The sequence below is a fragment of the Syngnathus acus genome, chromosome 10 (genome assembly GCF_901709675.1).
Source record: "Syngnathus acus chromosome 10, fSynAcu1.2, whole genome shotgun sequence".
Taxonomy (NCBI): domain Eukaryota; kingdom Metazoa; phylum Chordata; class Actinopteri; order Syngnathiformes; family Syngnathidae; genus Syngnathus; species Syngnathus acus.
This window is the reverse complement of record NC_051095.1, coordinates 1236855-1254801: the sequence shown is the minus strand read 5'-3', so window position 1 is coordinate 1254801 and position 17947 is coordinate 1236855. Positions and strand designations below refer to the sequence as shown.

Here is a 17947-nt window from a genome sequence, read left to right as displayed (position 1 = left end):
GAGCGTTATAACGCGTAGTTCTATAAAGTGCACAACGCCTCTCACCGCATGATACAGAAATACAAATCGTATTTCACTACTACACACTAAAATCCTCTAGATAGAAATGGGCGTAATTTTCCTGGGGCTTTAAAAAAAAAAGCAAAATTGTCACCCAATTTGGTTTGGTTTTTTTTATTAAAAAACAATTGTTTTGTATGTATGTTGGTACTACCACAGCAAGTAAGAAAAATACAATATTCAACTTCACCTATATGCAAAAAAGGCAGAAAAAAACAAATGGTGCCTCTTCACATCATCTTTTCCCTGAGTCATTCACCCTTAAGAGTTCTTGCAACAGAAAAAAAAAACGTGTACCAAATCAGAAATATTCAGGTGAATGACACGTTAAATGCCTTGCTGTCACTCAATGACACTATTTCAAAGAACTGTCACTTCGGAAAGGCAAAAAGGGATATAAAATTTTAATTTTGGACACACAATGAGTCAAACGTGTGGTTGGAATGTTTTTGTTTTTTGTTTTTTTTAGGTATTACTTATTTTCAGCTTCTACTCAAACTTTAATTTTGCGATAATTGTAACGTGGCATTTAGATCCATTATTAATGCTCATGAAATTGCATGAACGGAAATTTAAACAAAAAGAGAAACTTTGTGACGCAACAGATGACTGAAACACATCTCAGATAAACATGAAATAGAGCCAATGAGAACATCAGTAATCACTTTTAGCCAGCAGACAAACGGAGGAAATTAATGACTACCGGTACACTACGTTTTTGTATCCTCCCGCGCATCCACAAACGTCTCAGACATAAGCCCAGACACTTTTTAAACATGTGATGCTTGGGAAAAAAATCAGTTATGAAAAAAAAATATATTTTTAAAATCTAAATGTAAATTGAAAATATTGCAAAACGAGCAATGTACATATTGTGAAAAAAAAAAAAAAAACACAGGACATAAATGTGACAAGAGAAAAAAGGTTGAGGGGGCGGACAAACCACGCCGTTTGATGAGAGTCTGGAAGCTTGACAAAACGACGCTCGCAGAAAAAGTCCAAGACCTAAAAATGAAAAATAACATCCTTTTGTTGTTGCTTTTGCTGCCAATTCCCACGAAGAACGTCCGAGCCTTACCGTGGACTTCAGTACGGCGCGTAGCGCTGTGCGAATTGCTCCTTGGGCCGCGGCGGCATGTAGGTGGTGCCGGGCGACAGCCGCTTGCGCTCATAACCGTAGCCCGCCGGGGCGCCGGGTAACCGGCCGATTGGGTTGTGCTCTCTCGCGTAGTAAGCGGCGGAGGGGGGTGCCGGCGCGGGCGGCGGACGCCGGTCAAACGGGTCCACGCCCGAGAACTTTGAGAGGGCAGAAGGGGGTGGGGGAGGAGGGGGAGGGGGGACATAGGACATGCGGCGCTCCTCGAAATAACTGGAGCCGTAAGGGCGAGCTCGGTACTTCTCGTAGAAGTCGACACTAGAGTCTTGGTCAAAACCTGAAGACCTCTCACCGTACCGATCGCCCACCTCGGGGCCGGGCCTCCGAGGAGGGGGCGGCGGCGGCGGCGCCATGCCCCTGCCATAACTAGCCCGATTAAACGCAGCGCCAGGCATGTAATTAGGGGGCGCGCCGACCATTCCGTAGCCGCCTCGGCCAAAACCTTGGGGACCGCGTGGGGGGGGGCCCCGTCCGCCGAAACCTCTCATGTCGTCACCGTAGCTATTGTTGCGATCGACTGGACAGTCTTTTGACCAGTGACCATGTTTTCCGCAGACAAAGCAGCCGGTATGATCTCCCATTCCCGGGGCCGTGCGCAGCCGACTGGTGGACAGTTGTACGCTCATCAGTTTGCCTTGTAAGGAGAGAGAAGAGACGCATGAGACCGGAACCGAAAAACAAGCAACACCGAGCAAGAGCGGTCAAAATTGCCGTTGCGCGGCCGGGTTGCACTCGATACCGTCCGCTGGCCTTTCGGAACTTTTTAGCCTTCGGGAAGTCTGTCTGTATTTTCTTTTTTTGATCCGATGACTCGATTTCGACAATATCATTAACGGCTTCGCTCAATCTGCTCCCAAAGCTTGTGGCGTCGTTTAAAGATAATTTTAGGGATCGATCGGATTCATTCCTGCTAAATATTGCGGTGAGAAAAATACGACGCATTTGGAGTTTCATGTTGTGTCACGGTGGCGCTGTTTCAGTTTCGCTACTACTGTTTTCGGTCACTATTTAGCGCTTTTTAGCGGCGGTAAAAATGTCTTTTCAGAGCCCGGGTTAGTCACGCTCGCTGGCTGGCTGGGGAAAAGAGCAGCTGGGGGATTTTGGGGGTCACGAGAGCACAATCCAAGTTTACGGACGGCACGGAGCACCAAACCGAGAGGTCACCTTTGAAGGCAGTGTTGTCCATCTTATTAATGGCTTCCAGGGCATCCTCCATTCGCTCCATGTGAACAAAGGCATAGTCCTTGACTACGTCACATTCCACTACCGAGCCAAACTCTTCAAACTTGGCCTGCAAAATGTCCGCCGTGACCCCGTCGCCGAGGTTGCCCACGTGCAGCTTGGTGCTGGACTTGGGTCTGCCTTTGCTCAGCTCCACGTTCATGCGCCAGCCGTTCAGCTGGTGCTGGTTGAGGTTTCGAATGGCCTCCTCGGCCTCCGACAGGACGCTCATGTGCACGAAGCCAAAGTTCTTGACTATGTCGCACTCGGTGACTTTGCCGTACTTCTCGAAGAGGGCCCGCAGCTCCTCCACGCTGGTGTTGCAGGCCAGGTTGCCGATAAAGATTTTCACCATGACTGCGGCTGCTCGCTGGATCCTGGAAGAGTCCGACATGTCATTCCCATTTGTCAGTGTAAAAATATCAATAGCTTTTTTCAAACAATTTTAAAGGCTTCTGTCGTTCATCGTCGAAATAAACCATTTTTAAAAAATTAAACCGGGCAACCATTTTTGACAAGTGATCTGAGATGCAAGTTAACTTTTCAAACTACATTTTTGCGTCTGCACTTGTTTTCTCTCGAGCACATCAGCTTTTCCGAAATTCACGTTGACGTAACACAGTAACAAGCAATATTTATGAACGACGGATCATTTTTCGGAAAAGTCACAGCTATAGAACACGCAGACAAAACAAGGCCTCGTTAACAAACTTCAATTAAGAGTTGATCAAGACCTTTGACTTGCAGACTTTCAAGCATTTATTCCAACTTCAAAATATGTTTCTGCTTTGTGGACAAATAATAGGAATAAAGCCACTTCTTAATCCGAATCTGCCATCTTCCATTGACAGAGAGAAATTCTCACTCCACTTTTGGCAATTTGTAGACGCTTCCAACCCTCAAAATATTTGCTCTGGCCGCATTTCCTTACCTGTACAACTCGACATAAGAGGACGAGACCTACATGTTCGCAGTAAACAAGCACAGGGGTCGGTTCCTGGTTCTTGATGCCTGGCACAAATAGTGGGTCATATAATGGCGTGTGCGCTGACAAAACCATGAACTGCAAAACACCCCCCCAAGTTCAACCAACCGGTCAGAAGTTTGTCAGCACAGCACGCCCCCCTCAAACGTTCCAGGTAGGTAAACAAAGACCATGGAGGCTCGTAGGTACTTAGGAAGACCCCAATGGAACCTTCAAGACCCAGAACCTTTCTGGTATGTGAACAAACTAGCAGGGTAGATGGGGAAGTTGTTGGATTGATACCTGCAGTGTGAAAGCCCCTATTTATTGGTTTATCAGCGTTCTTTGAAGTTCCCGAACCTTTCTTACAAAGTCAATTCTATCAATTATGTTAATTATATGCGGACTTTGGCTTTTTGGCTCGGCACACTGTACTTTGTGATGCTAGTCAGCAGTTGACACAGGGCATATTTTAACATTCATTCGTTCAAATTCATGCTAATGGGCAACTCATAAACTTATAAATCAGATGCTTAAATATTATTACCTCATGTTTAAGAGTGTGCAGTAAGCCGGGCGCGGCTTGTCAAAAACACGCACGGGGAGACCGCCACACAGGGAGGCCGCAGCCCATATTGCTAGGAGGCAAACTTGCAAACCGCTCATAAATAATGCTGCCCCGCTCTTCAAATCAAACGTGTAAAATAAACGCGTACTTAGTGTTGATCAAATCTATAAAGACAAACTACGCCGAGTGGCTTTTGAAGCTATGGCGCAGTGGCTAGCGAACAAGGAGCGCTACGCAATGCTAAGCTAACAAACACGAGGGTCGCTTGTTTGAAAGTTACATTAAATCCAACCTATTCGACTCAAACATATCTCGTCCAATATGGCATTCTGCTTATGGACGTAATTTGGGCGTCTGCCGAGCCTCTTAAAACGAAACCAATCCCGCCTCTGGAAGAATTTGGGTCCGCAAGCTTGCCGTCAAGGGGCACAATACGTGAGCGATGCAACGTTTTACAGAGCCAGTCAAGGTCTGTGTGGGTTGGTCAGAGCGGGAGACTATTAAATATCAACCAAGGGTGAGTTAGACATCGCATGTTTAATGTAAAACGCCAAACTTACCGATGTCAAAGAATATAGGCCGCGGCGCCAATGAATAAGGAGTGAAATGGCGCCTCAAATGAAGCACCAATGCTGCGACTTACTCTTTCCCTGTTTGTGACTCAACGCCACAAAGGAACGTTGCTGCCCCCTATTGGTCACAAAAGGGACTATTCTCGCATCGAAAGCGACGGCCTTGATGACGTTTGTTTTAATCACAGACTCACAGTCGATATGTATGTACTAATTCCATTTCGCCTCATACGGTGCTAGTTAATACGACTTTAATTAATTGCGCTTGAGGGAAAAAAGATCCTTTAACTCTTCAGTATAGAGCACTTTCAAAATATGATCAATATTCTATGATATTAGGTATTAGATTTAGGACCGTACAACAATGATTTAATGTTTGAAATATCTTATATATATTTGGAACTTTTTAACTTCTTTGAAAAAAACAATGACCTAAAACAGTCATAGAAAAATGTTGACATTGTGAATATCCATTGTATGCATGTGAATTTTTTTTTTGAGAAATATGAAAATAATATATTAAATTATATAATATTCCTGACAGCTACAGTTGATAAGAATCATCCATTGGATTTTAAAATGTATAAAAGGTAAGTTAAATATTTAAATGCCATTATGTCAAAAACATTTTTTTAAGGAATACCTGGAATATGAAAAGATAACTTTTTATTACATTTTTGACCAACTTAAGGGTTAAAATGATGTCAAACGTGCAAGTCAAAACATTTTTGTACTTATGTAGAAATAAAAACAGGTTTATTTCCTGTGTGATGCAACGTACAATATTCCGTTCTAGGTCCAATATCAACCATCGTTGTGACACAATCTCTGTCGAGGTTACTAGTGACATTAAAACAAGAACATTTTCTCATATAAAATACATGTTACAAGCATAGTGTACAAATGTTATAAATTTATCAACAATTACCCTCAAAACATGGTTACATGCAAATAATATTCAAGTATCTCTGGGATAGGTGTTGAGCTATACAGTGCATGTTCCATAAATAATAGTTATATTCTACAAAAAATAAAAGACTTAGCATAGTGGAACATACCTTACAACTTAACTCTCAGTCGCAAGTTGTCCATGTTTTGTTCAGTAAATTCTAATAAATATCTACCGCCGTTTACAGTTAGCATTAGCCTCAGCTCCCCGTCTAATAAAATGACAACAATTTCTTCATATTTAAATAAACCACACGCTCGTACACCGTATGAAGTACTCGGCGTGATTCGGTCTTGTGCGATAGTGATTGCGTTTTTGTTTTTCTGGATCTGGAAATAAAAGAATGTGACTCCAGTATTGCTACCATGCTTACGGGCAGTACATTCAAGTTAAATTCCATATTGCCAACAAGGACAAATGCAAATGGCTGAAAATACTTTTTATACTTGCTCCAGAAAAATTTCAATAACTGCTTTCATGGCCTGTCAAAATGTAGACGTTACTCAGCGCTGAGGGCTCGTCGGTCGGTGTGCTCTGAAGGATGATGTCTCTAGGGAAGAAAAAATAAATAACTCAAAGGTGACATTCCGAAGTACCTTGAGGACAGTGATTTAAAAAAAAAAAAAAGTCGAGATTAAATTTCAATCTCGTTACGTACTGTACATACTGGACAACGGCGAGTTTGCAAACTAGCTTAGTGTTAGCTAGCTAGAATTAGGCTAGTAGCCACGCAGATGGATTTAAAATGGGATCCCACGGAAAAATACATCCTTTGTTATGTATGGGGTGGGATCCAGGAGGATTAAGTACAGTAAATTAAAAACTTTGCATGTTTTAAACTGATACGCCGCTTCAACGCGTCATCGCAGGCTACACGCTAGCTGATACGTTTGAATGAGACAAGTGAATTTTTATTTATTTTTTATAAAAAGGAGTGCTCACATACCTGTTTGTTCCCAAAACTCGAAATACTCGACTCTCGTCTGTAATTTCTTGTGTTACCTGCAAATCAAGGAGAATGTGAGCGATTTATACGCCGACGGCGTGGTTGTAGCAAAACATGTTGAGCCTCCATCACCTCGTTTGAGTGAAAGCTCCTTCCTTTCAGGCCGTGCTTCCAAAAAGCCAGCACACTGTCCTGCAAGCAAACTGCAACAAATGGAAATCAAACACGTTGAAAAGTTTAAGATCACATTTTTTAAATGATAGTTGTTTTTTTTTTTACCGAGAGTTTCAATGGGGAAGTCAAACACCATTTCAGCAGCGAGCTCCTTGGATGGAAGGCCCTGTAGGTTTACAATCTTGACGCTTTCTGTAGTGTCAAAAGTTACATTTCACAAATGACCGACAAGATTTGACCGGCAAGTCAAAAACGAAGGTGACTTACTTTCAAATGCGATGAGAACGCTGTCTCGGTCCAACTGGGTGACCTGTACGGCCTTGACGGCCCCGTTTTCTATAAAGGAACATTTAGAATGAATTTTCTGTGCTTTCCAGAGTTTGGAATTTTCCACCATTTAAGTCATCAAGCATTTATTTATTTATTTCCATTCATTTTTTCATTTATTTATTTATTTTGGGGAGGGAAATCTGATTCTATATTTTTAAATGTTTATTTATTTTCATTCATTTAAGTCATTTATTTATTTATTATGGGGGGGTTGCGTCTTAAAATCTGATTAGATATTTTTAAATGTTCTTTCTATCCAGATTTGTGAGCTGACAACCTTGCTGTCTTCCTGGAGAGACCTTCAATGCTAACCCAGAGAGTCGCATCCATACCGGGCTCTGAAATGGGCGTGCCGTTCAGCTCGACGATATCAAACTTGAGGTTGCCGTCGGCGCAGTCCCTCACCCCCACGCACAACTGGGGGAATTCGTCGGTGACCAACACCAGCAGCTCAAATATAGCCAGGCGGTCGGGGAGCTTCGTTGCGAGGTGCTACGAAGAGAACGGAAGACGTTAACTCAAAACGCTCTGAGCCTCCACTCTGGCAATAAAGAGGCTGCGAACCTTGAGGTGCATGAACTTTTGGAGAGGCTCGTACCACAAGAGCAGAACGAGGCCGGACGGAACGGCTCCGCATAAAAAAGTACTGTCCGTGTACGGGTTTCGAGCTGGAACACAAAGGTCGAGATGAAATGTGACCTAGACAAGACGTCCGGCACGGCACGGGCCTTACCGACACTGCACCTCCTGCATCCTTTTGTGTCGGGGATCTTCACAGATAAGGCAAACTTTCTGAGGAGACAACAGAAGCCAAAAAAAAATAAAAAATGACTTTCTAGGTTGAATCGTGAAAATCACGAGGTCCTACCGAGTGCCGATCTTGTCGGCGAAACGGCTGGTGCCGAGCGACAGACTGCCGTGTTTTTTCGACAAATGTCCCTTCTGCTCAAACAGGGCGCTCAGACTGTGGGAATAAAGCTGGGACGATTTTCCTGTCGTGAAACGGGGCGGGGGGGGGAGTTAGGGTTGTTTGGTGAGAGCAGACCCGGGATACTTTGCCGAGAGTTTGCACAAAGGCGTTACCTGACACGGACATCAGCACATTGTTCATCACGTACAGCCATGTGCATCGCTGGGGGAACAGCTGTGTGAGGAGAACAAGACCACACCACAAGTCACGTAGTGTTTCAGGAAAAAAAAAAATTTCACCCCAAAAAAAAAAGATTTATTATTATTTACAATGAACATGTGATACGGCATCTAATAAATATCTATATTGATATATATTTTTTTATTTTTATGATTTATTTATTCATTTATTTACACTGAACATGTGATAGGGCAGGGCAACATGATGTCATTTCTGTACCTTCTCAAGTGTATCTTCATGAAGTTCATTCAGGTTGAGTGTGTAGATTCCCTCCTCTGCCCCGAGAATCAGATACTGGTCTGGGATGGAGAGAGAGCAGGGCCGTCAGCGCTCATCGACTTTTGTGTCGCACAACTTAAAACGATATGAAAAGTTGACCTCTCGTCCTGGGAAAAATCCAGGTGACGGCACAGTGGATTTTGAGAGGGCAGCCGTTGAAGACTTTGGAAAAGCAAGCCCCCATCTATGGGGGAAAATACAATTTCAATCATAGTTACATTTGTTTTGCATTTGAGTATGAGCTCAAAGCAACTTGTGTGTTAGGGTTAGTTTTGACACTTACATGCACTTGAGGGGTGGGAGGAAGTCCATGAAAATCTGCCCTCTAGAAATATGACAAAAAGGTACAAATAACACGGGAAGGCCTCATTTAAAACGCACGAGATGTTTTCCAAACACATTTAAAACATACTGAAATGCACTTTAGATTATTCTTTGTGGTATTCTGTCTAAATGTTTGTGTCCAAATCCCCGTTGCTTCCAAAACGTCAACTGATGCTAATCGCTAGCATGTTAGCATTGTCAGTCTCAGGAGCGCAAACCATGAAATGAGGGAACACATTTGAACTCGAAATCTTGATCAAAACTAATTAGGAATTGAAAGTTAGCTTATAAGACAAATATAAATATAGCCATATTTTAAACTCACAGCTTCCTCCGTCTTTTTCCTGAGTGTGCTCCATTCAGGTGAGAGGGGAGTCTCTTTTTCAGCGCTGGATTTCCTCCTCTCTGTCGTCACAGCGCCCCCCGCTGGCAGACACGGGTCACTGCAGCGCTGCCTGATGTCCTGTGTGGCCGAGCACCGGGCCAAGACGGCTAAGGGACGGATGGCGACAGAGTCACGACCGGCGAGTCGCGCACAGGCGCCATTACGGGGCCGTACCGGTCGAGTCGGGCGCAGTGGAAGCGTCCGGGCCCAGCGTACAGCTCGGCCTCTCCGTCACGTCTTTGTCCCCGGCGTTGACGCTTAAAGAGCAAAATGCGGGCAGGGAGGCGGTCGTGGGACTGAATAGACCGCTCTTCCTTCCTCCCTAGAACGGCGAATGAAAGACGACATCATCTACCGTGTCTTCGACAGTAAGAGGCTGACAAAGCCGCAGAGATTTTTGCCAGTCAGAGAAAATCGATTTTCCATGATCATTTTGGGACAAATCAATGATCCAATCAGAGCAATTTCTTATATAAGAAATTAAATTATTGTATCATTATTATTATTAATATATAATTTTTAATAAGAAATTGACCAACAAAAAACAGCCTGAAAAGGGGAATTCTGACCCAAATAAAAGGACGTTCAGATTATTAAAAGGAAAAAAAAATGACATGGGACTTCTAGAGATATGCAAAAAAAAAAAAAAAATGATGACAGAATTTTTGTGTGCATGTAGTTGATCACTCACATCAGTAGATGGCGCCCTCTTTATGGTTAAACTCCTGAAAAAAAGAAAACGGGATCAAGCTCTCATCACCAAGTGAGTGTCGGGATTAGGCGAAAGTCGGATGACGTGACCGTGACGATCAAAGCCAAACACACATGGGGAAGGACGAGCACGTCGACACACTCGCACACACAGCCGGGAAACAAAGCAGTGGGTTTGCGGGGAATCGCAAAATCCAGATTATGGACCAACAGGATGGCATTTTTAGGATTAGGAGGCGGAGCTAAACACAAACCCACTGTATGAGCTCAGGGACCTGCTGTTTTGCATGACAAAATGGGAGGGGCGAGCTGGAGAGGATGGGCGTGGCCTACCTCAGCTGCAAAGCTTGCTCCACACATTCCAGCAGGCTCCTGCAACAGGAAGACCTGCTGTTTATCTGGCCAGAGGCCTCGGCGGCCCACAACAATGGCGGGGAAGGAAACGCCACGCCGATTGGTCTTCAATGAAAATTTGGTCGACGCCGAAGTCTAGACAAAGGCTAAGCGACCATTTCAAGCAGCAACCCAATTTATTTATTTTTTTGCAGTTTTGGGGGGTAAATGGTTAAATATTAATGTTATCTTTGTCTTGTGTTTGGCTGTGTTATTGTAAAATAACTAAATATAAAGAATCACCAAAAATCTGCCCAAGAATCAAAATCTGCATTATAGTGCCTCAAGTGGTCAGCGTGTGCACAGCAGAAGGAGCAGCACTATGTCCACCAAATTCAATAAATTGGCACATTGGCTGCCTCACAGATGGGAATGATAGATTTGTTACTGTTTGTTTGTTTTTTACTTGAGAAAATAAATAAATAAAATAATTGCAATACTGTTGCAATCCTTGTTTTAAATAATTTATTATTTTTAAAAGCATATACCGTATTTTCCGGACTATAAGGCGCACCGGACCATAAGGCGCACCTTCAATGAATGGCCCATTTTAAAACTTTGTCCTTATATAAGGCGCACCGGACTATAAGGCGCACCATTAATGCATCATGTCAGATTTTTAATCCAAATCAAATCATTCTCCATTTTATCTTTTTCATTTCAACTTCAGACGCAACAAATTACTTTATAATCACAAAATGCTGATCGATAGTTTTTTTGATTAATGATTCATAGTCTTCAGCGGGCCACTTATGATTTATTTTATGACACAATGCTTCGGGCCAGTTTAAATTTAGGAATTTGGTCCATATATAAGGCGCACTGGACTATAAGGCGCACTGTAGGCTTTTGAGAAAATTTTAGGTTTTTAGGTGCGCCTTATAGTCCGGAAAAAACGGTATATTTCTCATACACTCTAATTATTATAATTATTATTTCAGGGCTGCTGGAACAGATGAATGGCATTTGTGGCATTCATTCATTTCAGTGGGGTGAGCTGATGTGAGTTCCGCCTACAACTACAGGGCTGCTCGGTTTGACACGCTTTGTATTTCAAATTCAAACAGGAAAAAAAAAAAAAAAAGATTCCCATATGACACGGAAAAATGTCTTACGGTGAGTCGTCTTCATCCCCAGACAAGCTCCAGTCGTCGTCGTACGAGCTCTGTTGGGGAGAAAACGACGCCGTTAGCTCGGGTACGTGATTATTTACTTATGTATCAATCAGCGGAGCGGTTACCAGATCAGGATAAGGTTCCGTGACTTTCCTCAGCGGTGGCCCAAACGTCACTTGGCCAACTACAAGAATACATTAAAAAAAAAAAATAAACACAATAGTATGGAGCAGAAGACACGACAATTGAAATTTAACGTTGATACTTTATGAAGTCAACACCCGATTCATTGGTAGTTTGAAACTGGACTGAGACGCCGATTAAGAGCGTGCGAGTATAAAAGTAGCAGTGTGTGTCAGACACGCTATTGGCATGTGGTCTGTGCCATCCAGCGAGCAGGCCTCGCAACCCGCATGTATGGACGAGGGCGGCCGGCCGGCCGGCCGGCCGACTGACTGAGGGCCTTTTGTCCTTCCTCGACCACATCGCCAAGATGACGTCATTGGATGTCCGGACAAGGAAAGCCACTCTTCGTTGCCGTCAAGACATCCGGTTACGCGCCGCCAATTCTCTACGCTCGATCCGATGAATGATAAATGAATCCCAACTAAATGACGGAATTAAAAAAAAAGATCCCCACTCACATTGTTCTTCAGACACGGTTCTCTCGACCGGTAGGTGTTTCCCTGCCGACCGGATCTTGTCCGGAGCTTGGAGACCAATCTGTCGACAGTGTGCATGCTAAGAATGCTATCCGTTTGCTATCGTTTAGCGGGCGGGAGTGTCCGCCGAGCTGCGGCGGCTGACCTCCAGCTCGTTGTCGTCCATGTTGTGCGAGGCGTGCAGCTCGGGGTTGTTGGCAGTGTCCAGCAGCTCCATGACCAGCTTGCGGGTCAGCAATTGTGTCACGAACGGATGCTGGAAGAAAAGAAGATGGAGGGATGGATACTAGATAGATGGATAGACATGGATGGATGGATGGATGGATGGATGGATGGATGGATGGATGGATGGATGGATGGATGGATGGATACTAGATAGATAGATAGATAGATGGATAGACATGGATGGATAGATAGATAGATAGATAGATAGATAGATAGATAGATAGATAGATAGATAGATAGATAGATAGATAGATAGATAGATAGATAGATAGATAGATAGGTAGGTAGGTAGGTAGGTAGGTAGGTAGGTAGGTAGGTAGGTAGGTAGGTAGGTAGGTAGGTAGGTAGGTAGGTAGGTAGGTAGGTAGGTAGATAGATAGATAGATAGATAGATAGATAGATAGATAGATAGATAGATAGATAGATAGATAGATAGATAGATAGATAGATAGATAGATAGATAGATAGATAGATAGATAGATAGATAGATAGATAGATAGATAGATAGATAGATAGATAGATAGATAGATAGATAGATAGCTCACCTGTAGTAGTGTCTCAGCGGACGGCCTTTTCCGAGGATTTTTGATGAGCGCCATCTTGACGAAGCTTTGGAAACCCGGAGACCTGCGGCGCCATGGCAAAAAGCCGGACGATCAAAGGCCGATTGTGAAAGTATGAGGCGCGGTCATTTAAACGTACCATTTGGTTTTTTCCTTCAGTTTTGGTGGTTGGAAGCTGCTCTTGGACATCAGCATCAAAGCTCTAAAAAATGGAGCAAGTGGATGTTGCTGATAAAGAAAAGCCTGCACATGGCTGCACAGCACACGTTGCGGCTCGGTTCGCCGCTGCGGTCTGACCTCATCGGGTGGAGGTCGAACATGGGGGGCTGGAGCTCGGCCAGTTCGATGGCGGTGATACCCACGGCCCAGATGTCGCACAGGTGGTTGTAGCCGCCCTTCTTCTCCACTGCCGCCACCTCTGGAGCCATCCTGCACGCACGCAGACCAGTTTCTGACTCCGGAGTTCCTCAAGGTAGCGTTCGAGGGGCACTTTGCTTTTCTTTTGACACACCATTGCGTCACCATTCAAGTTTTCTGCCCATCCTGTGATGGTGAATACTCCTGACTTCTTCTTGCACTTAACTGAATGCCCTTACCAGTAGGGCGTCCCGATGAACGACTTCCTTTTGGCCACAGAGGCACTGATCTCTGCTGCCACCCCAAAATCCGCTACAAAACACACGCACGCAAAATTTACGACCGGCCGGTCTGATCATTTGCGACAAAGCAAGTATGCGTTCAGATCTTAACCGACCCAGTTTGACATCTCCTCGCTCTGTCAAAAGAATGTTGGCGCCCTGTTGAAAGACATTCCGTTTGAATGCATGATCAGACAAAGACTTAAGTTACGCAACGCAGCTCGCCTTACCTTGATGTCTCGATGCATTTTGCCGGTTTCATGCAAGTGGTACAAACCCTACGAGACATAAAAGGATATTCAATGACACAATCGCAAAGTTTCTCCGTTTGATTGTAATTCCACAATCGACCACTAGATGGCGGCACAGTGGTTAGTTCGAGGCAGTCCATTTGAACGGCTAAGTATTTCAGCATGAACGCTTCATTGAATGTGAATGACTAAGAGACTCATTTAAAGGCAACGGACTTTTTCCAACTTTTTGTTAAGTCATGTGACGGTCTTCAAAGTGTACCATGGCCAGAGGCGTAGCCAAGCCGGGGCGGCGCCCCGGTTAGGACTCCCTGCGCCCCGGTTGGAAAAAAAAAAAAAAAAAATCGAGCTTTTTCGATTCTTCATTTTCATGCCGTTTCTTTCTTTCGGTCTTGCGCGAATGTGCTTGCGCTATTCTATGTGCGCGATGTTATCCATTCACCGTTTGCCTCCCGGACGTTGTTTTAGCGATCAGCGAACGGCGTGGGTGATGTTCGATTTTTTTTCCTGTGGGCGTGCGCCCCTACTGGAAAAATTCCTGGCTACGCCTCTGACCATGGCCTAAACCGGGCGACACGAAACCTTTGACCAGCGTCACCCGTAACGACGGAACACAGTGCCTGTTTCTCGGCACTTTGTTGAGGGTTAAACGTGCTACTGAGCTGCCCTGTCCTGTGTCTGGCGGCAAACATGAGTCACCGTGCTGGCGGCCAAGCAGAGGAGGTAACTACAGCCTGTCATGTAATCATAAACAATAAACCAAAATATTACCTGGAGGGTTTCTCTGCACACATACGCAATCTGTTTCTCCTTTAATGGGCCTGTCACTTTAGGGGAAAAACACAAAAATGACAAAAAAGTACACATTTCAAAATAAATAGAGATAAACAAATCATTAAATAAATAAATAAAACTACAGCAAATAAACAGATAAATTTTTTTTTTTTTTTTTTAAATACAGCTGTATCTTTTCATACCGTGGTAGATGTCCTGAAGAGAGCCTCCCCCACAGTATTCCATGCAGATCCACAGTTTGGTGTTCCTGGCCGAGAATATCAACAGTTTGCTTCAGTTCACAATAAAGAAAAAATGATATGCGCACTTTTAAAGTCATACAATTAAAAAAAAACTAAAAACTTTCAGTCGAAACAGCGTCACAGAGGACTGATTCCTCTTTACAGAAAGCAAATCTTGTCTTTTTTTTCCAAAACTGACAAAATTATAAGTGCCAAATATATCAAATACTATAAAACGAACCTGTCGCTTTCTGTCGGCATAAAAAGTAGGATAAATGAGGATTTTGCCTTCAATAATATTCAGGAAAAAATACTGCCTGTCTCCAATCTACATAACTCAAAAATTATAGCTTGCCATTTGATGCTTTTCAATTTTGTGTGTGTGTTTGGATGCCAAATACCTGTGGTAGCTGCCAAAGTAGGCCACGATGTTCTTGTGCTTGCATTCCCTCATCATGGTGATTTCCTGCTGGATGGACGTGATGTCATCACCTGGACAAGTGAAAACGCTTCAAAGTCAGGTCGGGAAGCTGCGCGGATTGCATCAATCGCCAAAAGTTACGACTGACATGGGTCCAGCTTGACGATCTTGATGGCGGCCAGTTCCGATGTGCGGATGTTGCGAGCCTGCAGTCGGATGAAAGAAAATTAGGAATTCAAGTCTTCGGCAATAGTCAATAATATTGTTGTTTTACTAATTATAAATAAACCTATCATAATTAAGTCACGAAAATTTAATTAAATCTAATAGCACTTGTAATATTTTTTCATTTAATTATTATTGTTCTATATAAACTAAGCATGTATTGGCTAAATTTGTAAATATTAATGTGTTTTAAGCATTTTTATTTGCACTAAATAAATCAACCAATCAAATAAAAGACGAAACGTGAAAGTTGCTGGTAAAATAAATCATTCAAATAATATTTTTTTTATCATATAACATAGCAATTACATTTTTTAATTATTCAAATTTTTTTTATCATATAATATACATTTTCTAAGCATATATATTGGTTATCGTAATTTTACCCTGCCATAATTCGGCATAAGCGTTGGCCTAAAATAGGCACAAGCCACATGACAGACAACGTCCACAACAAGCTACAAATAATGCCTTTGCGCCAACATCTGAAACGTGGGCATGGCTACAAAGGAAATTCAGTTGTGGCTTCAGGTCGCGTTGTTGTCGTGGACAAGTTCAAAGGGCGCGAGCGTCTCGGAACCACATCAACAGAGGCCCGCGCCAAAATAACGACCCGGGACGAGGGATGGCGGCCTGCTGCCTTTCACATCTGGCCTGGCATGCAGCCGTGACGTCGTGTTTTCACACTGGCATCCATCCGCACAACGTCAAATGCACGTTCACTTCCTGTTTTCCTTCCTGTTTGAGCACCGCACTTCCTGTGAGCAATTGAGAGACGCAATCTAGCCCAAAATAGCCGCCTGGGCTGCTTTACAGTGGAGCACAACCAATTTCATATACTGTTTGTATATACATCAACATTAGGGTATCCCAACTGTCTCGCCGTGGCTCACGTGAGCTCAGAGCATCTTAAACCGAAGGAAGACACTGTCACATGTCCGGAGGTGGAGACCCTTTTTTTTTTTCTCTCACGCATTTTCGCCTCCCACCGAGGCGAAAGCGAGCCATTGTCCTCGACTGGACACCCTTCTATGTCTCCATTCTGCAGACGGGACACAAGGCCGAGGGAAGTCGAAGGGAGTGACATTTAACCAATGTGTTCGTTCACATTTTGACACATTTGTAAGTTTGCTCATTTACAAAGAAATCAATCATCACTCATTTCTATGGCTGTTTGTTGATTATGGTCATGTACAGAATATCATATCCAGCTCAAGGTCCATGTAAATGATGCATTTGTCCCAAGTAGCACATATTTGGCATACTAGTAGACACAAGTGAAATTGTACTCTACTTGTATTACATTATATGCTTAGCTAGTACAAAGTTGTCAACTAGTCCACAGTGTCGCCTCACTACTCGTAATATTGTTGGCCTAGTATGCTGCAGCCGTCCTACTAGTGTGCAGAAAATCCAACTATGTAGCTTTCGGGGAAAATGGATATTAATGGATATTCAGCATAATGTACAACTCTTCATTGAGTATTTTTTTTTTACTAATGCAAGCTATTTTGTACACTAGTAACAATAATGTGTGACTAGTTGACAGCTGTGTACCACAAATAATTTAAATATAAACTAGAAGCACTAGTTAGTATGTAGTGGCGCAGTTCTGTCTCATTAATAACATTTACTTGTCCTACTAGTATGCCCAAAGTTGTTCCACCAATGTGTAGAAACCAGTTCTACGACCGCCCCTGATTGTCTTTGGTGAAATGACAAATGATTCAATCTCTTTGCTAGCCATTTTCGGCTCGTACACTCAAGTGAGGCAAAAGTGAAATGCCGAAGGCGTTAACTGCAAGAGTTGAAAATGTCACTCGCGACACACTTGGCGAGTCGCTTTATACACGTAACCAGTCGAGATGAACTGTGCTCCAGCCAAATTCAATGACATTCTGCCTCCTATCCATCATCAATGGAGAAAACTTCTTTTTTTTTTTTTTAGTCGAAATCACTCCTCACTGTAGGCAAAAAAAGGCGTACCTAATGATGTGTCTTCAATGGTTGTGCCAAAGCATCAGTGGGAGCAAGTTTTGCGTCGCTTAATTTTCTTATCACACTATTTTTCGTGGTCATAAAATGCATCCAAACTCGAAGAAGGTCAATGGTTGAAAAGTCTCACCTTGAAAACGTCCCCGTAGGTGCCGCACCCGATCCGGTGGACGAGCTCGTAGTCGTCCAGCGGGTCGAGGAATGACACCCCGATTCGCTCCATGTTGTCTGGCGGGCTGTCGTGGTGCTGTTGCCGCCGCTGTTGCGGGTGCGCGGGAGCTTTTTGTGTCTAGGCGGCGCACATGCCGCTTTGCTGCTCCTAACGCCGAGGACAAAGAACAGCAATTGGAGGCCCCCCTCCAAAGATGATGAAGAAGAAAAAAAAAAAAAAAAAAGACACGGAAACAAACGAGTTTTAAAGAAACACGCGCGCGCTGCGGAGAAGTAAAACCTGCTGGAGTCCAACGTGGATGAGCAAAACAAAAACACGTTGGGGAAAAAAGATGGCCACCAATAATCGCGCAATTCCGGATTAAGTCTGCAGTTTTGTTTGTTTTTAAACACGGTTAATCCTCAATTTCTTGCCGTATTATTTTCGAATTTCAAACCTTATTTTTATATAAGGAGCAAAAAATAAGGCCAGAGAAACAAGTT

At 43.5% G+C, this 17947-nt stretch overlaps 2 protein-coding genes across 3 annotated transcripts; both read right to left on the bottom strand.

Moving 5' to 3' along the window:
* Window positions 1–158: 158 nt before the first annotated feature.
* Window positions 159–4653, bottom strand: LOC119128886 (RNA-binding protein 4.1-like). Its single transcript, XM_037261739.1, has 4 exons — window positions 4530–4653; window positions 2381–2814; window positions 1139–1850; window positions 159–1065 (listed from the first exon to the last, which is right to left on the bottom strand). The coding sequence occupies exons 2-3, from the start codon at window positions 2790–2792 to the stop codon at window positions 1147–1149; spliced, it is 1116 nt and encodes a 371-aa protein (XP_037117634.1). The 5' UTR covers window positions 2793–2814; window positions 4530–4653; the 3' UTR covers window positions 159–1065; window positions 1139–1146.
* A 609-nt stretch (window positions 4654–5262) lies between these two features.
* Window positions 5263–17759, bottom strand: map4k2 (mitogen-activated protein kinase kinase kinase kinase 2). 2 transcript variants are annotated; one of them, XM_037261238.1, is made up of 32 exons: window positions 17424–17759; window positions 15222–15279; window positions 15054–15144; window positions 14614–14678; window positions 14408–14463; window positions 13616–13663; window positions 13502–13544; window positions 13344–13416; window positions 13045–13176; window positions 12887–12949; window positions 12730–12811; window positions 12105–12215; window positions 11942–12020; window positions 11423–11481; window positions 11298–11347; window positions 10123–10161; window positions 9770–9803; window positions 9253–9400; window positions 9019–9185; window positions 8653–8694; window positions 8469–8553; window positions 8310–8389; window positions 8024–8084; window positions 7809–7932; window positions 7674–7732; window positions 7505–7608; window positions 7273–7432; window positions 6878–6946; window positions 6716–6802; window positions 6569–6639; window positions 6437–6492; window positions 5263–6040 (listed from the first exon to the last, which is right to left on the bottom strand). In XM_037261238.1, exons 1-32 carry the CDS (start codon window positions 17514–17516, stop codon window positions 5953–5955), a joined length of 2577 nt encoding a protein of 858 aa, XP_037117133.1. In that variant the 5' UTR covers window positions 17517–17759; the 3' UTR covers window positions 5263–5952. The 2 variants fall into 2 exon arrangements, with proteins under 2 accessions (XP_037117133.1, XP_037117134.1); XM_037261239.1 differs by lacking the exon at window positions 10123–10161.
* Window positions 17760–17947: the final 188 nt, after the last annotated feature.